Source organism: Trachinotus anak, unplaced genomic scaffold, assembly GCF_046630095.1.
Source record: "Trachinotus anak isolate AG129_WGS33_773 ecotype Australia unplaced genomic scaffold, CSIRO_AGI_Tana_v1 ptg000028l, whole genome shotgun sequence".
Taxonomy (NCBI): Eukaryota; Metazoa; Chordata; class Actinopteri; order Carangiformes; family Carangidae; genus Trachinotus; species Trachinotus anak.
Window position 1 is genome coordinate 5,265,202 of NW_027273879.1, and position 21,461 is coordinate 5,286,662.

Below are 21,461 nucleotides of genomic sequence, written 5' to 3' on the forward strand. Positions count from 1 at the left end.
CCACTTAATCCTGAAAAATACCAACAGATAGATGAGACAAGAAGACAAGGGTTGAGTCTATTAAACATTGCTACTGTGGCTATATGAATGGCGATGTCAGTCAGTTAATCAAACACCTAAATCCAGACTGAAACAGCTCTATCTCTCCATCTGTTAGAGTAATTTTAGATTTTTTTCCTATATGGTTTATTTTCAATATAACCTTCTGAGAAATAACACATTGTGTTTATAATATAATATATAATAACACAACTGGGCTCTATAAATAGTTTAAAAAAGACAGACACAAATCCTTATTTTTCACAACAGATTTTATTGTGGTCGTTTTTGAATGTTTGTTCTTTAGTAGTAGTTCCTCTTACGTCAGTTTCGCCATATGGGTAGAGGAAATATTGCACACAAACATCAGAAAGCACTAAGGAATACTCACTTGAAACTAATTGCTATAGGTTATATATGAGTTTGGGAAAAGGGCAGAGAGGATGCATGATCACAAGACAAATATACCACACAGCTGCAGACAAACATTATTAAAGTTCTCCCAAGAGAAAGATAAGGAGAAAAAAGGCAGAGATAATTAGACAGAGAGCGAGAAATAGAGGAAGTGTAGAGAAAGAAGACAGAGAAAAGAGAAATGTCAGGTTAAGAGAAATGTCACTTCAGAATTTTTTGTTGTTTGACAGTGTGGTCATGGTGTTGGTTTGAGGTTCCCCTGCAGGTAAAGTGGTGTATAGTGGTATCATGAACACCTGACATAACTTCAGAAACATCTGGTGAGTTTGGTGAGTTGATTTAATAAACCAAAGTACCAAAGTCTGTAATCATCGTGCGTTGTTTTGTGAAATATTTCTCCAGAAGCTGGCCTGCCAGAGTTAGTCTATGGCCTCTGTACTGTTAGTTTGGTATGTGTCATGTTTGTGTTTAAAGTGTCTAGTTTTTGTTTTACATACTTTCATCTAAAACACACAAGTCACTCTCACTCTCATCTCTGTGTGCTGCCTCTCAAAACTTTGTCTCTGCTGAAACCTGCTTTTCATCCCGGCTAAAGAGGAGAAACTCTATTGTCACAAGAAGTTTTCAGCCTCCCTAAATGCTCACATCAACCTGAAAATCTACACTGTGCTGCACCCAAAATCACGTTTTACAGTGATACAGTGCCATAGGCAACTGCTTGAGTTACTGTAATATACAATGTCATGGCACAACTTGCAGAAATCATAAAATGCTCCTCACATTTATTTATTTAGCCTATATAGCCCTGTTGTTCTTAATGCAAGTCTGAGCAAAATCCCCATTAAAAGAAGAAAAAATCCTAATACATCATAACTCATGCACGTCTTTCAACCATTCCATTGGCCACAAAGCTATTTATAATTATAGTACAATGCTTTAGAAAAACAAGACATTTTAAGGTTTATGAAAATATCCTGCTTCACCAACTTTACATTGGGAAAAGGCTAGCTCCCCCATAGCTCAATGATTACATAAAAACAGATAATAGAAATAATATCTGATTTTCTCTATTTGAAATAACTTAAAATCTGTAAATAAAACAGACAGTCTGAAATAAAAGGCAGTCATCTAAAAAGCATTAACATTGTGGAAAATGATACGATTTTACAGATGTGACAGAGGCAAGGGAGAGTGTTCTGAGGCAACTTTCTGTTGCACAGTGCAAAAGGCGATCCGGACATTCACACATAATAATTTAAATTTAACATAATAAATAAATATTCATACATCAGCAGCAACATAAACAAGACAAAAGAAGAAACAACTTCAAATCAAATAAAACCCAGACAACTTAAAAACATAAACAATTTCACAATGGTAGGGGCACTCTGTCTCGCCGGTGATGAGTATGAAGTCAGACATCATTAATGCTAATCAATGTTGAGTATCCCTTCAACTTAATTTATATTTACCATCATTCAACTCAAGAACCATTTAACAGTCTTTTTATGGATTACCTCCAGTGTGTAGAATTTGCCTACTCTTCTGCTAGTTGCACCACTTCTTATACATTCATTTTGACTCCCTAAGGCAATAACAGAAAGCATATTGTTTTACCCTTTGGTGTGGATAACAGCCACTATTTATATACCATTGGCAGGGATATTTTGTTCCTTGACAGCCGTTCAATCAACAAAATGATCTCATATTTTTTGATCAGGAGGTACAGAAGAAACTGAACATAACATCATTAGCTACTTGAGCTATGCTAGAGTTAGTATAATTGGACAATCATGTCTTGGCTGGTTTTTAATTTCCTCCCAGTACAACCCCTTTATACCTAAAAATCAGATAACAACTTGAGGATGTCAAAGACGTAATTAACTTATGGAGAAATCATTGTTCTTTTGTTAGTGTTAGTCCTCATTGCAGTTATTTATTTTTTCAGGGTTTAGTACACAAGAAGTATTATTTTAGCATATAAGTGTTTAAGTGTCTGCTTAGGTTTTATGCTACATGGATTTGTTTTCCCTCTACAAATAATGATCCATCTCATTATCAGGCACTAGGCCTCCTGATCCACAGGTCTCTCGCAGAACAGGCCTACATCTCTATCTTACAAGCTGGGAAGGACTCATCCTGCATGACGACAGTGCTGCTGCTGGCTAGAACCATGATGTTCAGCTCCTGCTGCTTGTCGTGGGTCTCCTGGTACCACTCCCTCATCACATCAGTGTCATGGGTTGGAATCAGAGTGACCTGACATTAGAGAGGGGGGAGGTTTCTGAATTCAGGCACTCAACCAAAAAATTATCTTTTGGCATCTTCTTCCCTTATACACCATGACCGGGTTATTTTGCATAATGTTAAATCACATCACATCATATGGCAGTGGCATCTTTTCTAGCTGTGAAGATTTGACTGATGAATGTTATTATGTTTTTGAAGTTTTCATGCAGAGCTTGGTGGTATTACTGGCAGCATTTTAACAGAGAAATGGACACAGTTAAAATTATTTATGTAGGTCTGTTGCATTGATAGCATGAACATAATTTGAGACTGGTATGTGGAAAGCTAATTAATCTATTGAATATCACCTTTAAACATCCAACCCCTTTGGGCACCCCCAAATTAAGATATTCATTTATAATACAATGAAGGCATTAACAACTAGAATTATCGCCTCAAGGTTGCATGCCTCCGCCTCTTAGACTAGTTTCAGATTAAATCCCTGTTTATCCAGAGTCATATAAAATAATAATGTGTGTGAAATTCTGTCATAATTGCTGTGTGAAGTCTTGAGTAATGGCTAAAAAGTGTCTTGTGAGGCCAGCATGACCTTGACCTTTGACCACTCAAAACATACCTGCATATTGTTTCCCCACTGGGCCTTTCCTTCCAGCAGAGCATCGAGGACAGCCCTACTGGGCTCCTGAGCTGTCTGATCATTGCCACTGACCACATAGTAAGAGGAGCGCACCCTCTTAAAGAACTCAGCATCCACATTCTTGGCACTGCAGTGATTGGGGATGTAAACCAAATCCATGTACATAGGAGGACAGTTGGGCAGAGATGCCCCACTGGATGCCTTTCCACTGCCAGTACCTGAAAGAGGCAAGAACATACATAGATTTTAGATTTTCTCTAAAAAATATAAAGTAGTAATATTATACATGTATATGATGACAATTAATGAATTGCACTTACCTGATGTGGCACTTTTCACACCTCTGGATGCAGATGTATTAGTTGCATTTTTGGCATCTTTCCCTTCTCCAACACTCTTCTTTGGAGAGGCAGTCTTTGTGTCCTTGACTTTGGATAGACCAGTCTTCCTGGCAGGTGATGACGTCTTTTTTGAGAGTTTTTTCTTCTTGGCCTTTTCTCCTCCATCTGTGTTAGCATTGTGGAGGTTTTCTTCAGCCTTGAGGGCCTCTGGGTCCACCATACAGACATCATGATGGCCTGAGGATGGAGCAGAGTCCCTGTAAGCCACCGGAGGAGGATCAGCGTGCCTGTAGGTCAGGGTTCTGTCAGTAGGCAGAGTTTCAGAGTCGTCTTCAGAGTCAATGTTAGCATCTGCTGTAATGGAGGGGCATTCCTCTGTGCCTGGAGGAACATCTGAATCTGTCTGGGAGGGGGCAGATTCACTGATGGATGTGGGTGGGGTCTCCTCACATTGCTTGGCGGAAAGCTTACCCCCTGGAGGTGGGGGTCCTCCTCCCAACTTGGCCAGAGGCTTCTCCTCAACCAAAGCATTCTCTTCATTAATGAAGTACTCTAGAGGGTTAGGGTTGATGAAAGATGGTGATAGTTCTGTCTTGGGGTGACGGTACTCACATGAAGTGACTAAGCAGAGATCAACATCTGTCTTAGATGGAGCAGAGGGGCTTGTCTTTGTGGAGTCAGGGTCCCTGGAGCCACAGGCAGAATTACAATTATACAGATCAGAGGAGAGAGGTAGATATGATGGGGAGGGAACTTTGGGGCTCACGGGGGATTTTGCATCAAATGTAGAATCCTCACATTTAAAGGGGTTAGTCTCCTTTGCTGGGGAAAGTTTCTCTTCTTTTGTGAAGGCAAAAGAAGATGATGGGGAAGTAGCTTTGGGAGGTGAGGGTGACTTGTCGTATTTCTGCTGTGTGTCAGATTTATTAGAAATGCTATCCGCAGATGGTGAAATTGGGCTGGTACTGTCTCTAGCCGGAGGACTTCCAAGCACTGGAGATGGCGATTTGGAATGTGGAGAGTGGGTGAGAGATGATGCCTTGGGGGTGACAGGAGACTTATCTGTCTCCTCAGCCACATGTGACATGTCTGTCATTTGGCATGGGGTTGTAACAGAGGGTGTGGACTGAGATGCATCTGATGGGGTTGCAGAAGTTGCACGGACTGAATCAGCCTCTTCAAAAAGCAAAGGCTTCTCCACTGTGGAGCTAAACTCTCCAGATGGTCTTACATCTGTTTTGTCTGAGGGGCTGTAGTCAACCTCAGTTGGGCCATTCTCCGTAGCACGTGAGCTGCCTCCCACAGATGGGTGCTCTGGGGACTGCTTACTAAAGTCCAGGGCTAGGGAGTGGTCAGGGGACTCCTGGCCAAACTCTATTGACATGGTAGAATGTTCTGGGGATTTTGTGTCCTCCATCTGTGGTCTGCTTTTTGACTTTGGTGAGATGTCTGGGGAGATAGACATGGGCCTGGGGCTATCTTCCTTGGATGGAGATCCCTCAGCCTCATGGAAGGTGGTGGGGGTCTGCACTACAGAGACAGACAGTGAGTCATCTACTTCAGTTGAGTGAGGAGAGCCTACCTCAGCATGAAGGGAAGGAGAGTCAGTTGTTGGCTCTGGTAAGGAGCTGGTGGCCAGAGAGGCAGTGGATGCTGAAGCTAAATGTGAAAATGTGTCTTCTGCTACCACTTCCTCCAGAGGGGTTCCTGACTTGTCTGATGTGGTACCCTCTGAAATCGACATTTTGCTCTCTTCTTTGAAAGCTGTGAAAGGATTCGTGTCTGATTCATGTTTGGTCATTGGTGTTGAGGACAAGCCTGAATAGCTGTTTTCTCCAGTTTTCTTATGATCTACATCAAAGGGTGACTTTTCCTTCTTTGTTGGTGAATCGGGTTCAGTTGAAGGTGGGCTTTTTGGAGAGGACATTTCCCTCTCTACAGGAGAACACTTTTCTTCTTCTGGCTCATCAGGCTCAGGGGTTACTCTGTTGGAGGAATCCTCTTTATCACTTGTGACCTCCACAATTATTGGACCCTGCTCTTTGTCTTCTGGCACAGGTGGTATACTTCCTGCTTTTTCATCTACTGGTGACTGATAGTAAGGTGTGTGACCGGAGGACTGAGGTGAGTTAGCTCCTTCCAATGTCTTGTCATCTGGGCTGATGGAAGAATCCACTCTTGGTCTGGTGCAACCTGCCAGTGTGGTGGACAGTTCTATTGGAGCTGCAAAAATTGATGGAGAATCAAACGTATCCTTGCGGTCCACTGAAGGAGAACGAATAAGAGGAGATGTTGTGGAGGTTAAATTGAGTCTAGCTGAGTCTGCACTGTACTTCTCACAAGACTCTTGAGCTGTGTCAAATCCCTCAGGTTTCCCTGCAGGGGGAAAGTCCCTACAGAATTTATCTTCTTCTAGTGATGAAGGTGGAGATATGGTAGAAGCGGAGTGGCTGTAGTCCTGGCCTTCTGTGGCCTCACTCTGAGAGCGATCTGATCCCAGCATATCCTGAAGTGGAGAAAGCTTCTTCCTATCATACTCTCCAGATGCTGATACCTCAAACCTATCACCATCCTGTGGAGGAGATTCAGTCTCATCATTGGTGATTTCATCACTCATAATGTCCCTTGGAGTCAACATCTCATCCATGGGAGTAGGCACACTGGAGATCTCAATGGTGGACTGAGTGCATCCTGAGGTGACAGTGTAATCCTCAGGGGCTTCATCTCGATTCTCATCATCTGAGGCTGTGGAGGTCTCAAAGCCAACAGGAAGCATTTCGTCATGGATAGATGCAGCTGGAGAAACAGGCGAGGACACCTTTGGTGAAGCGGATGCAAACAGATTCTGTTTATCTGTTTGTATTTCACTTCTGAGTTGATCTTCTACATTTTTATTTGTTACATCAACATTGTATTCAACATTATCCTCTGGTTTGACTTCATCGTGTCTGTCTAGGTGTTCATCTTCACTGGGAGTAAGCTTATCTTTATCTGATTCCATTCTCTGTGGTTCATAAACTTCCTCTGTCTCTCCCTTCTCTTCATAATCTCCTCCCTCAGATGTCTCCTCCATTACAGTGCCCTCATCTTCAAACTTCTCACTTCCATTGAGTTTTCCTTTAAGAACTTGTTCATCTGGGGTCACTCCACTGTCTCCTTCAGCCTCTGTTGTGGTTATACCCTCGTCGACAGACTCTAATGCCTCAGGTGACTCTTTGGTATGTATTATTTCTTCATGGTGGATCATCACAGCCTCTTCATGATTTTGTTCCACTGTTGCATCATCCTCCACCAACTCTTCAGCTTTAAGCACCTCAAAGTCCTTTGTGAGGTCCTCTGGTGAGGACATCAGAGATCTTTCTACTTCTGGATCCTCAGCAACAGCAGCTGTACTAACTGCAAGTTTGCCACTATCCACCTTTGTCTCTTTCTTTGTAACCTTTGGCTTTCCTTTTTCTTTTAACTTTGATGGTGTCCCTGTATCTTTCTTTGAGGCATCATCTTTTTTCAGGGGCTTTGGTTTTGGTGTCAGACTCTTTTCTTCAGTGGTCTTTTTTATGTCTTTTGAGAGCTTTTTGACATCTTTCTTTTGCTCTTTCTTGTCTTCCTTCTTCTCCTTCATAGGTGAGTCTCTTCTGATGTCCCTTTTTATAACTTTCTTTGCCTCCTCTTTCTTTACCTTTTCGTCTTTTTTAACTTCTTGTTTGTGTATATCATCTTTCTTTGCTAGTTCTTTCTTAATCTCTTTTTTCTTTTCCGCAGGCATTTTGGTCTCCTTCTTAATAATCTTTTCCTTTTCAGCTTTGGGTTTAATTTCAGACTTCTTTTTTTCAGGAGTTTCATTTTGTGCTGTTTGCTCTGGCTTTGCTTTTGATTCTTTCTCAGGTGCCTTTGCCTTTTCCCTTTTCAGCAGGACCTTGTCTTTTTTCTCTGTCTTTTGTGTTTTTTCATGAGTTGATTCAGCATCTGTCTTTGCCTTTTCTGGTGCTTCCTCCTTTGATTCCTTCCTTACGCTCTTGCTTGGTGATGGCTTTGGGGTAGACTTTAGACTCTCTTTGCTGTCTGTTCTGTGTTTCATCTTAGCTTGTTTTAGTGTCGGTGTTGATGGCATATTAGAAGACAATGCTTTTTGAGTGACAACTGATTGCTTCAAGAAGTCCAAGTGCTTTAGCTTTTCTAAACCTTCAAAGATGTGATGCTGGGTTGCATTTCCAGGAAAGAGAACACGCACTACCTTATCTGAGGGATTTGCAGGGTGCCACACTATGAGTGAGGAGATAGAAGTCAAGTAAGAGACAGGGAACTCAGACTCTTTTCCATTCGGCAGCAGAATAGAAGCAGTGTCTTTTTCACTACCTGTCCACTGCTTCATAAAGTGCTGCATCTCCTTGCTGTTCTTTGATGGATTAAGCACATACAGCTCAAGCTTCCCAACACCCATTTTCTGGAAAAGTATGATTGGTTCTATAGTGTTGCCGACAGGCCTTTGCAAAGGCTCCATCCTCAAATTTAGCTTGGTAAGGAACTGCTGAGTGAACGCTGCCTCCTCAACATTCTTCCGCACTCTGTAATTAGGGTCTGGGTTATCCAGGTTTTCAGGAAGATTCACAAACACAACGCCAATATCTGGAGAAATCATGTTCTTCACCCAGTCACTGTTAGCTGTCGAACCCTGTGACTGTTCCTCCTCAAGCTCTGCAATCTTTCTCTGCAGCATGCTATTGATGCCTGGCAGGTTGTCATCACCGATGTGGGTCAGAAGGATAGAATCCACCCGGTCAAGATGTCTCACCAGCTTCCAGAAGCATGACTTCCTGTCCGAGCCACCGTTAATGAGCATGTTGAAGCCATTTACGGCAAAGAGAGCAGAGTCACCGCGACCTCCGGGGAAAATGTAACAGCACGGTTTGGAGAGTTTGAGGAATCCACCGGAGGTCGGTGGTTCTAACATGTCAAAAGGAGATGGGATCTCTACTGATTCAGACAAATACTCTGTGAACTCTGAGAGGCCCTCCATTTCAGGGAGTATGAGAGTGGAGTTAAGTTTCATGTTAATAAAGTCTTGCAGGTTGTGTTTGTCCAAGTTGGAGTTTTTCCAGTCGCCTTGTTCAGGGCAGAAGAGCGTAAGGTTGGCTTTGTTTGCTGGGTGAATGGTGCTGAGCAATTCACCAATCTAGGCATGAGAAAAATTAAGTTACTTTTAATTTTTAACATACAGGAAGCAAATGAAATGAGCAATGCTCTGCATTCACAGCTTCAGGATGTGCACTGTATCTATGTGTCAGTGATTCTTAAGACTATTATCCAATGCTAGGATGGTTGCTTTTTGGGAGGAGAACCACCATGCATTTTATTTTATTTAACTTTATTTAACTTGCCGTAAACGGGTTGTACAAACCCAAAATTTAGATGTGAAAAAATCTAAATTGCAAAGACTTTTGTTTTTTCATGTTGACCATTTGTGCATCTAAGCTTTTGGAAAGAATAGTACTACAATGTTATGTGTCATTTGTTTACTTACAAAAACAGTCCTCATATTTGCTCACCTCTTGGTCAGTGAATATGTCTATGAAATTGAAGAAAGAGAAGGATCCAGACTGAAGAATCAGTTCTCCAGTATTTTCAGAGCATTGCCCTGAGAGAACCAGCAGCTTGTGTCTGGCAGTGTCTGAGATCATCAAACGAACCTGGAAATTAAAAGATAGAAATTATATTGTTTGCTATGAAAGTGATAAACGCAGTTGGGAAAAAAGGGAAAGACATTATGATCCTTGGAACAAAAATAAACTAGTAATTTATTTATTGCCATTGCTTTAGAAAAAAGAAGTAATAGTATACAATTATAATATTACTGGCTACAGAGACAACAAATACAAAGCCTTACTGCTGCAGCAATAAGCTTAATGATTTAGTGTATTTAAAATATTGCCAGTTTTATGTTACCAAAATCTATTAGCTAATTAGCTGACATATTCTCTTGCTGTCCACTCTGCTATGTTTCCTGTCATCCCTCTATCTCTCTGCCTCTCTCTCTCTCTGTTGGTGTTTTTTTTTTTTTTTTTTTACTTCAGCAACATCAGCTGTTCTGGGCGGCTGGCCAGGTCAATCCTGCTGTGCTGTGAGATATTATTAATGCACAGTTTGACTGCAGACATGGCCAGGGGGTGGAGGCAACACTGAAAAGGAGCAGTGACACAGGAGAAAATCTTGTGTCATCCATGCTCCTGACCCTCCTTTTTTCTTCATCCCATCAAAATGTCGCAAAAGCTTTAATGCAGTAACAAAGGGTAGAATTCTGCACTTGTAATTCTAGCTGTAAACCAGACATTACTCTTGTCCCTTAAACTTCTGATTTCTCCTATTTTTATTTCCAACCAACAACCAATGGTAATATGAACAACAGTTTATATTACTCTTGTGGGTAATTGGCCATAAATGGTGGACAGTCAATGCTGAATAATAACCATTTTCAAGCTATAATTGCTTTAAAAATTTGACTTTTTTAATGGATTAGTGAATCAGTTTGATTGGAGGATAGAAGATGAAATACCAAGTTACATAAAGAATAAGGAAGAGGTTATAACAACATAATATATTGTTAATGTTCACAGATTATAGCTCATTTTACCTCTGTGCTGACTGCTTCATCTGAAGGGTTTATAAGTACCACCGTCTCCAGGACATTACTTTTATGGTGAAGAATTCTCTGCCCTGCAAAACAAAACACAAAATAGATGTAAATGTTCCAAACATTCACAGTCATAATTCTACAGATATTCTAAAAACATGGGATTGTTTTTAATGTGACATCTGTATGTTATACTGTTGATATGGTGCTTCTAACACTACTTATTTCCCTTTCACAAGTGCAAATACAAATACAATAAATTAAATGAGCTTATTGGATCTGAAAGGATAAGTTGATTAATTGATTAGTTTATTAACAGAAAAAGTTCAGAATTGTTTACTTGATATCAATTACTAAGTTATATTATTTTACTCACAAAAATGCCAAAAGTACCTCAGTTGCAGTTTCCTAGTAATGAGGATTTGCTGCTTCATTTTGTTTTATGGGATAGTAAATTGAGTATCTTCAGGTTTTGGACAAAAACACATTTAAGACATCATCATCTTGGGGATTGGGGAAGTCTAAGGGGTAGTATTCAGTATATTCTGAGATTTTATCAACTAAACAGTCGATTAGTCAAATTATCAAGGATATAATTGGAAATAATCGTCAGATTACAGACCTAGTCCACAGAAAATTTGTCAAAATATGTTTGAAAACATAAAATCACAACAAGTCTCTCTCTAAAACACAATTGCATTGATAGTCAACTTTCTATGTACAGATGAAGAAGAATAGAGTCGTGTCTGGTCAGTTGGTACACCCTGATGTCCTTTATTTTGTATTGACGTTCAACCACTAAAATTTTGCACAGGGAAAATCAAAAATCATCATGCTTGCATGTCTGTCTTTCTAAAATGGCTTTTAACCATTGCAAGCCTCACAATTGTTTCCATTATAATGAGATAAAGCACTGATTACAAAGTCCATATGAATCTCGACTATGAGGGGCAGGGCTCATAAAATTTATCAGCTAATTCATCAAACACAAATGATCTGGCAGTTCCAATATAGCTGTGTAAATGTCAATGGGCTCTGCAGAGTAGAGCTCTTTGTCACTAAGATGGAAATCTCTAGAGATTTCCCCTTATAACCTGAATCCCACTGCACGGTAGTAAAAGCTGTTTTGGATCAAATTCGTCCTCCATCATCCTTTGTTATAAAGCATCATCTAGCAGCTCCATGCCGCTGGATTTCGGGTGATGATAATATGATTTTTTGTAGCATGATTAAACAGCAGCATTATGTTTCCTTTATTAACTCATTATTAACTAATTTTTAAGAACACAGATTTAGAATGCATCCCAGAAATCATCACTTTAACATACATTGTTATCAATTGATGTGGTGAATGTGATAGCTGTTGCACAGCCAGCAGATAAGGGTCAACATTAACATGCAACTGCATCCTGTGTCTGGCCACCTGACAAATGTAAATCCAATATTCACTCTCTGTTTGGTTCTATTTTGGTCTCTACCAAATCCCGAGGGAAATAATGTGATTCTTTAGCTGCTAAGTGCTCCACTATGTTCACCAGGTAGTCGCTAACTTTGTCTGTCTTCTGTTTAGTGCACAGTTTATCATGTTTATCAGGGCTTTTTCAGAAAAACAGCTGCCTGATGTGGCTGAAAAAAATACTGATGAGAGTGGTGTGAGTAAGGCAAAACAGTTAAGTTGTGAGATGTAAACCCAAACCAGTTATAACCAATTATTGGCCTATAAAATGTTACAAATAGTAAAACATGTCTGACCGACGGCTCAAAACATGAAAATGTTCAGTTTCCTCTATGAAAACCAGCAGGTTTTTAAATTTGACAAGCTGGAAGAGGGGAATTTTTCACAGTTTTCCTCAGAAAAATTCCTGAAATTATTTTGAAATGGTTTTAATATGAATCTGAATATCAATTAATTATTACACCTCTACTTAATTTCTTTAGTTGGGCTGAGTTGCTATGATATAACTAACAATACAAACCCAATAAAAATAAAAATGGTTTAGTCTGCCATAAGTGCCACCTTCCCCTCACAACACAGAGCTGAACACAGAAAATGAACAGTGAGTGTGACGGGCTTATAATCAATCAATCCCGGTTTTGAATGATTGATTATGATAATGACTTTGATCCCACAGTGTGCATTTCTCTGTTTCTATTAGGAGGTTATCCTCTGGCTCAGCTGACCAGACACACACACACACACACACACACACACACACACACACACACACAGGGTATCCCTAGCATCATTATTCACCCTAACACATCAGGCTTCATTCACTCAGCCCAACAATCTGTCTTTGTTTCTTCTCCTTGTTATCTCATTTATTTTTAAATACACGAATCAATGAATTGCCCGAGAGACAACTGACAAAAGACAACTTTTATTTTGTTGATGTTGATCAATTTCCTCTGGTAAAAGCAAAGGAAATGCAACCACTAGAAAGCTGAGAATAAGACAAAAAATATGTTCCCTGTGATGCTCAGAGGGCAGTGAGGTGTTAGAATATAGGCTTTCAAATTCAGAAGCGCACCACCCGAGGGCAGAGTGTGCCTCATCCCTAGAGACGTGATACTGCAGCAGTTTTCTGCCGAGCTGACTCCTCCATACATATTTCATATAGCAGATTCTCATCATGGAGCACATATCCACTAACCCTGCTACTTCCTCCCAAAGGGCTGTCACTCATTATGGAAAAACCCTTTCATTCACTGTTAATAGTGAGGTTCCTTCCATACAATATATGACCATTAGTCTCAAATAATCAGGGGAGTTCAGTGAAGGTAGAAATAATGACTCTGGGTTTAGTTATTTCCCAAGCACTTGTCAACCCTATAGCAGTTCCCATTTGCACTCCAATTCTTTTATGGATTCAGTTGTCTGGAGGGAAAAATATTCCTAGTGTGACTTTGATTTTGAGATTCCATATAAATTCAATATCTTGACAGATACTTAAATGGCATCTGCAAGACTGTGAGTGTGTTTTTTTAATTTCTGTTATTTATTTTTTATTATTTTGAATGAAGTTTATATCACATAATTGAACAATCACAAATGTAACAGTGAATGTAAGTGGATTAAAAAGATTTTAGTCAAGTTCAAATGTAAATTAGCGTAAAAGAGAAATATTTATGTTTCAAAGCAAAGTCAGCCAGCTAGTCCTATTAAATAAATACATTCAACTGAAAATGGTAGCATAAAATGTAATTAAGGTGATTTTTTTTTTGCATTGACGGACACTATAGCTGTAAAGATTTTATTTCAGATCTGATATTGTCTGTTTTATTTAGTTTTGTACGTATCTTCAAAGTCTAGAAGTGAACGTACTATTTGTGATTTACTTGGTAATCTACCTGATGAAGTTGTAAGACCAAAATATTGACATTTTTAATAGGTCCTTACAAAAGCCTACTCCCTCTGCATATGCCCTTTATTAGCTGTGTTGTGAAGTACAGATTTGTGTCTGAGACCAGCATCGTCAAAATCCCAGTTGAGTCTGGGAGAAACCAGCCTCACTGAGCTTTCAAAAGGCAGCAGTCTGACCAGAGCTCCTCTAAGGACAAGTGATTGAGGAAACAGTTTTCAGTGGTCTGTGAAATGAGAGAACAATCAATCCTGAACGTCTTCCTGCTTGTGCCACTGTATACAAGCCGTATCTGTAATTGGTAATGTAATAGAAAAGCATCATGTTTTCCTTTGTGTCTTTCTGTGGGTAACGCCCTGCTTACTGGCCTTTTATGTGATGAAGCATAAGATACAGCGGGCAAGGTAAGGACTGGTGAAGCGCAAGAAAGCCACCATCACCACCACCATCGCCCTGACAAATTGCTGTGTGTCTAAGATAACTTGTCAAAAAAGATGACAGATTGTGCACTGAGGCTTGCTTGACTCTGACAATTACTTTGATCGATATAAAAATCCTTAATGCCAAGTGCAGCTCTGTCTCAGTGGGAGGCGAGGTAATGTGACATGCATCACTGAGCATTCTCCTTCTGGCTGAATAGAAAGTGCAAGACTGGTATAGGCTGTCTGCCACAGACTGAGCCAGGCTGGGGAACATCAATGTGGATGGCACCGCACCAAAAATAGATCAGTGGAACAACTAAATGCAGCACCTCCTTCCTCTTGCACAGAAGAAAATCCCTTGCACATACAGATTATAATTTTATCTCCTCAGGTAGATCCCCTGTGCACGTCAGCACCTTTCTGCTTCCTGTCATTTCCTTTTCCACCACAACAGAATAATTGACCCCACTGACTTTCAGCAGCAAAGATGGGGGCCCCCTGAGCACAGTTTTCAATGTCACTTGCTCCCGTGTCCCTACACAACTGGATTAAAGAGAGAACTAGCACACGTAACATGTCTGGGCATGGAGCTAATGGCACTGGCACCACTATTAGGTCTGCTGACTCACAGAACAGTCAATCACTTGTTACGTTTTAATGCCTATCAATAACATCCTACTTTAAACTCCTTTGTATTCTTTATCATTAGGGATTAGCCTGTCAAACTGAATGACAAGGTGGTTGCAAAAAGACAATAATCACTACAGGATCTCTTCTCACAATCTGTTTCTTTCTCAGTTTTTCAGCTATGATCACAAGGGAAAATGCGGCTTGATTGATGCATGACTGATCAATCAATCTGCTGATTTACAGCCAGGATTGGATTGAATCAGCATCAAGAGAAAATGTAGATGTGAAAAATGTTGAGAAGGAAGATCTTTATCTCCGACAAATTCATTCACAAAAGTCAACACAATTCTTAATTACTATTGATCAGAGGCTGCAGCGCTGTCTTCAATAATCTCATAAGCGAGAGTCTTGACTGGTTTGTGGTTCAGAAACAGCCTTTTAACTCTCCAGTTGCCTTTTAGGCTTTAGTGCTGTCAGCACTGAACGCAGAGTGCTGGGAAATCTATATGTAAGCAGATGTATCATATGTCCATCAGGGACGCACTGGGGCTCTCCTGTCTGGCCTCTTTTTCCTCCCTTATCCTCCTCCTCACTGTGGGGTCCAGGCTGCTTCTGCACTATCGCAGTGTGATGGATGGCAAGTCATCTATCAAGCAGACAGATAATTGCATTCGTCCACCTCCGCCGCAGTACCACCTTCTGGTTTGTGTTTTCCTGTGAGCACTGAGCCCTAACCTCAGTGTATAAATAAATTTTAATAAGATAATGTTGAAGTTATACCTCACGTGAAGTCAGCAGATCAGCTCACAAATCAGTCACCTTTATTCTGGAAAACACTGCTAATGTTTGATTGAAGTTTCATGCAAATTTACAGACTTAGTTTCACATTTTAGGAAATATGCTTTTTTGCTTTCTTGCCGAGCGTTAGATGTGAGGATTCATACCATGCTGGCATATCCTTCCAGCAAATATAAAGATACAAACAGCAGCTGGTTAACTTAGATTAGCCTAAATGGGGGAGACAGCCCGTCTGGATTCATCCAATGGTAATTCAATCTACTTACCTATCCACATCTATGACAAGACTTTAGGAAGTTATGATTACTGCAGCCTATAAGTATAATTTAACAGTATAATCTGTTAATTAGTGAGCTTTAGGGGGTGCTGGTGGGTGGTAGGTGTTTTATTTCCTTTGGACAGAATCAGGCTAGCTGTTTCCCCCTGTTCCCGGTGTTTACGCTAAATTAAGCGAAGCTAAGCTAAACTAAACTTAGCTAAGATAAGCTAGGTTAACTGTCTTCTGGCTGTAGCTTCATATTTAAGGTTCATAAATGAGAGTGGATTCGATCTTCTTATCAAACTCTTGGCAAGAAAGCAGATTTTGTGTTTTACACTGTGATATAAGGATAATTCAGCATTGTTGATATATAGTACAGAACCACTCATGTCTCAGTGCAAGGTAACTGTCTTTGTGAACATAAGAGCCCTTTCACTGTCAAAGCAAATATTCTAGTTTTCCAGGAAGCTCTTCATGAAGCAGTTCAAGTATTAAAAGTTCAAAAGAAAGTGAAAATCCTTCCCTTGAGAGAGACTCTGCAAAAGCCTGAGGCATAAGAATATAAGAGAAAATATAAGAGTTTTACTGTTATTCAGCATCGACTCTTTAAGTCTAGGCCTCATTATTTCTGCATTTCATTTTTTTTTTAACACTCACATCTATCCACACCCTATTCTTTCCTCCTAACCTACTGTATGTTTTCCTCTGTCCTACCTCCGTCCCTCCTTCGTTCCCTCCCTTGTTTGCCTTTCCCTCATCCCCCTTCTTTTCCCCTCACCCTCTCTGATCCCCTCACCCACTCTGTTCCACAAGTCCTTTCTTTTCCCCTCCCTCCTTTATTTTCACGGACAGACACTTGCCACTGGGGATTCTACACTGCTAATTACTCCCAAATCAACTGTGCATCGCATACTGGGTTGCAAGGCAACAGCACACAGGAGGAAGAACGAGAGAGAAGAATGGAGGATGGGAAAATGGCACAAACAAGGTGGGGTGTAAGGGAGTGGGGGTTTGGAGTCCCTTTGAATACTACCATCGATAAATCACAATGTTTGAACTCCCTCTAAAGAGTATTTCACTTCTGTAATGCCAATTATGAGATTTTTATAAAGGAATATTATCAGATTAAAATAAATTAGCTGATTTTTTTCTGCCGCAAAAATTGTAAGCTGCATCAATCTATTGTGAAGTATGAAGCCCTGCTGGTCATATCCAATATGGAGCAGAGCCAAGCAGAGGCTTTCACCGCTGCTGACCGTCAAGGCCATGCTGCCCACTGACAGACCACATGTCCTGACACACTGCATCTGTTCCCCCTTTGTGGAGCCACTCCCTCACCTTGCAAATTATACAGTTATAAAAGCACCGTGCAAAATAATGCTGAGAGGGTGTATCCAGGGAAAACCCCTCTGCTTAGCAGACTGCAGGGAGGTTATAGCTGACTGTGAAATGACAGTGTGCGCTGCTGAGACGTGCAGCCGTGGAATGTAACTAAGTAAATTTACTTGAGTAAAGTACAATAATCATTTGCTGCTACTTTATACGTCTACTCTACATTATCCTGACACTGGTTACTTTGCGTATTTTGTAGATTATTTTCATACAAAACATACACAGCTCTTAAAATGACAATCACTATCACCCCTTTTCAAGTTGCTTTAAAGGAACTATTTGTGAGTTTTCTTTCCTGCAAAATGTGGTTTCTTGCTGGGAGCAGGTAGTTTTGTTTGCTACTTGACAAGAGCTTCGGCTATTGTCGCAAGTACAAGACAAGAGGTTATAATACGCCCTCTGTCTTGAAGGCAGATTAGAGGCAGTGAGTTGCTATTGGAAAGTGACGAGACGGGCTAACTGGTTAGCGTGCTAACTTCAGTAGAACAAAAGTCACGATAGAGACAAGAGTTAACATTGACGTCCACCGCTGGAGACAGATCTTGGTGAGTAAAGGGATGAAGTTTGACGCTGAACTCACAGCATCTCTTCTAGACTGGTAAGTAAACAGCTGTGCTAAAGCTGGCTATGTAGAAATAGCTACATTTACAAATAGCTCCTTTAATTTGGAAATTAAAATGTATTTTCCTATAAACAGTGAAAAAGACAGAGAAGGAATAATTTGACTAATTTCACTGTATTCAAATATCAAAGTTTTCATTATTCTAGTTTATTATTTTGTCTTGTTTCACTCATTTCAAGAACATTTTTTAACATTTAAATTAAAAACTGGTGAAAACATTTAGACAGTAGAAGATTTTTGCAGACCATTTAATAATGATCACTTACTAAAGTATTTAAAATCAACTCGGCCAACCCCAACGAACATTCTGCTGCACATTCCAGATAATGACTACTTTCACTTTCACTAGGCACATCTGGTGCATCTGTTTGACAAGTATTTTTAAACTGTTGCAATTTTACTTTACTTAAGTAAATGATCTGCACACCTATTCTATCAATGGGAAAGAGTACCTTACATTTTGTTTAGGATGCAACTAAAACTATTAGAAGCATATTAAGGCATTAATGAGGATACTATAGTATGAAAACATATTTTATTTCCTGTTTACCTCTGACGTCTGCAGAGAAACGGGCTGAGTGTCTGGAGACAAAAAGCTTGAGTTCCTGGTCCAGGTTGCAGTCAATTAGGTTGGTGTCCCATGAGCGGATCCCTGCAAGGTAAACAAACACACAAAAATCAACGAGAAAATAAAAAAAAGAGCAAGAAGGAAGCAAGACACCCGTGAAGAAAAACTCCACTGTGTGGAAATGAATCAATACACACAGTAGACATTGCACAGAGAACTTGGCAACAGGTCTAGCAAATGTGAACTGTCTCATCTGTACCCACACGTCAGTTTCACTGATCCTTTACCTCCAGCTCACTGGAAAATCTTGGAGTGAACATGTATAGACCTATTACTGGTTTGGCATGAGAAAAAAAATCTATATTGGAAATATCTATAGCCCCTTTTATGTTTAGCCACAGGCCAGAAGCACTGGTAGCTTCCACTGAGCTGAGTCATGGTGGCATCATCCTCTCTCCATGATTATGCAGACTGGAGGCCTAATGAAGGCCTCTGCAAAGTTAGGTGATGGCATGAAGAGAAAATAACTTAAAACAGAGAATTAAGGCTTTTTTCTGGGTGGGGAACTGCACGTTTTATTTCACTCAACTCAAGAGGGTATTGCAATAGATAGTCTAAACATAAGACAAAGGGTGTGGCCATAATGAGTGATTAACTGAAGGAAAAAGACGCGTATTTAACACACAATACAAAATAGATTTGATGAGTGAAAATAGAAAATCAAAACAAAACTAAATTGATTTTATAGAATACACCTTCATTCTCAACTTTCAAGCCAACATGGATGAGAAGCTAAAATATGAAAATTTTTATATCTCATTGAACAAACTCCAGCTGCTGAAGAAGATACGATACAACTGAAAGCCCCAGAACAGCTGATAAATGGACTTTGTGGTGGGACTGAACTAACCTCAGTGTTTGACTTAGTTCAGGCCCACACAGTAACCACTGAATGTTGATTTAATAGGAAAATAAAATGGACTGTGGCTCCGACAGGTTGAACTCTAATAAGTGGATCATTTGAAGTGATAAACAAAAATAAACGATGACAGTTTTTCTCTTTGTAGCCTCCAGAAGCATAGTTAACCTTTAAAAGTGTCACAAATGATTTGAGCATGTTTTTGTCAGTGAAGCAAAGTGAAGGGATAACATAAGTCCACATATCCTCTTTGAAGCTTTATTCCCTCTATCTATATAAAAAAAACCTCTTGATATTACACCCTCATTGTAACTGCGCCATGTTGTCATCGCCCCTCTTTTCTCTCTCTCTCTCTCTCTCTCTCTCTCTCTCTCTCACACACACACACACACACACACACACACACAAACAGAGCATCCAGGCCAGGGAGGCAGGCCACTATAGCAGCTGTAGCATTTCTAAAAACGCCCTGCTCACTTTGAAGATCGGTCCTTGTGGCTTTCCGTAGGGACCGCAGTGCGGACCGAGCCACGCCCACCAGCCGGTGTGGGATGAGAGCGCTGGATGCGGGATGATGCTGAAGATGATGATGGAGATGTGTACTCACAGGATAGACGGGGACTTTATTACTGTCCTGTTATGATCATTCTAGTCTCAAAACACAAAGCGTATTTATTCCGCTCCCACAACAACACAACCAGTGGGACACTTATAACCTTATTATGTCTTCCTGCCTGTGAACAGATGCGTGGGACCCTCCGCTCGCCTGAAACAAAAGCCTGACGCACCTGAATAAAGCCTGGCAGAGGTGCTGCGGCAGAAAAACGCAGCTGCTCTGGAGCCAAAGAAATGCGATATGATGCATTGTTGACGCATAGTCCGAGATCAATGCTGAATCATTGTTGTCAGCTTTCTTAGAGGACCTGGCCCATGTGAATGGATGACAACAATTGGGCCTAGTGGTATTAATCTTACTGAAAAAAAAAACCCAATCATAATGAGCCTAACTGCTCCTAAACGGTGGGAGGGTGACAGGGAAGGCACCTGTGGGTGAAAAGATGTGTGACTATTCGGCGACAGCTGATGGTCGTGTCAATGGGAGGGGCTGTTCAGCAGTCCTATTATGAACAACATCACCTTTTATGCTGAAAATTAGCCAATAAATAAGGTTCAGTAGTGTTAATTATGAATTACTGTTAATTAATATGCGTAAATTTTGCGTAATCGTATCCTGCGCAAAGTTCGGCACAACAAACAGGTGCATCAACAGCCTGCATGGCTCGGAAATCTATAGGATGAACTTCTACGATGTACATCTGTCCAAGTTGTTATGAAGACGTTAAGATCAGCTGTAGGTGGTCTACACCCACCTCCTAAAGCTCCATCCTACCTTTCTCTATGTCCGCAATGGCACACTTTAGGTGATCCTCCGTGATGATCTCCCCGATAACCACCAGCAGGTAAAATTTGCTGTCGTTGAAGTGCTGCGAGGGGCTGGGGGATGTGGGAGATGCCCCGGTGTTGGTTTGGCCGCCTAAAGTCTCCATATCCGCAGATTCTACCAGGGTGGCCATCCTGTCCTCTCGGTCTGTCTCTGTCTCTCCCTGTGCACGCAGGCAGGATCCCAACAGCAGCAGCAGCCTCCTCCCTTTATTCGCTGCAGAGCTCCGGAGTGGTCTCCAGACATGCAAGTGGAGCCTCGATAGGAGTGGCCCTAGCTTTTTATATCAGCAGACATTGTGTCATATTCGGTAACCGGGGAGAGAAGAGGGCGCCGGGGTGGGTTTTTTTTTTTTTTCGCAAACTCACTCCGCAGCTGATGTCATCCGCAACGAATCATACGCCTCCGGAAGTCGCTGAGATTTGAGGCTTTGTACTGTAGCTGAATATTCATAAGTTATTTGTTACAAATACAAATGACTCGTTGTGTTATACTCAGACAGCAACAGCTTTTATGCGGTGAAGATAGTGCTCACTCACATCTAATTATAAATGCTGTTTTTTTTTAAAACCACTTCACCCCCTTCAAAAATCTTGGCTTGATTTAAAAGCTTAATTTTGTATTCTCTGTTAAAGATATTAAAGGGTCTATGGTTGAGAAGGACTCATGAAAAGCTTCGTAAGTGGATTTTAATGCAAGAATTTCTCTCTTTTTCATCTCAAAGACTGAAACAGAAAAC

At 40.6% G+C, this 21,461-nt stretch overlaps 1 protein-coding gene across 1 annotated transcript; it reads right to left on the reverse strand.

Moving 5' to 3' along the window:
* Positions 1 to 293: 293 nt before the first annotated feature.
* On the reverse strand, positions 294 to 21,222 carry map1b (microtubule-associated protein 1B). Its single transcript, XM_071466301.1, has 7 exons — positions 20,672 to 21,222; positions 18,345 to 18,446; positions 10,310 to 10,392; positions 9,228 to 9,368; positions 3,661 to 8,854; positions 3,320 to 3,558; positions 294 to 2,712 (listed from the first exon to the last, which is right to left on the reverse strand). The coding sequence occupies exons 1-7, from the start codon at positions 20,853 to 20,855 to the stop codon at positions 2,557 to 2,559; spliced, it is 6,099 nt and encodes a 2,032-aa protein (XP_071322402.1). The 5' UTR covers positions 20,856 to 21,222; the 3' UTR covers positions 294 to 2,556.
* Between the last annotated feature and the right edge of the window lie 239 nt (positions 21,223 to 21,461).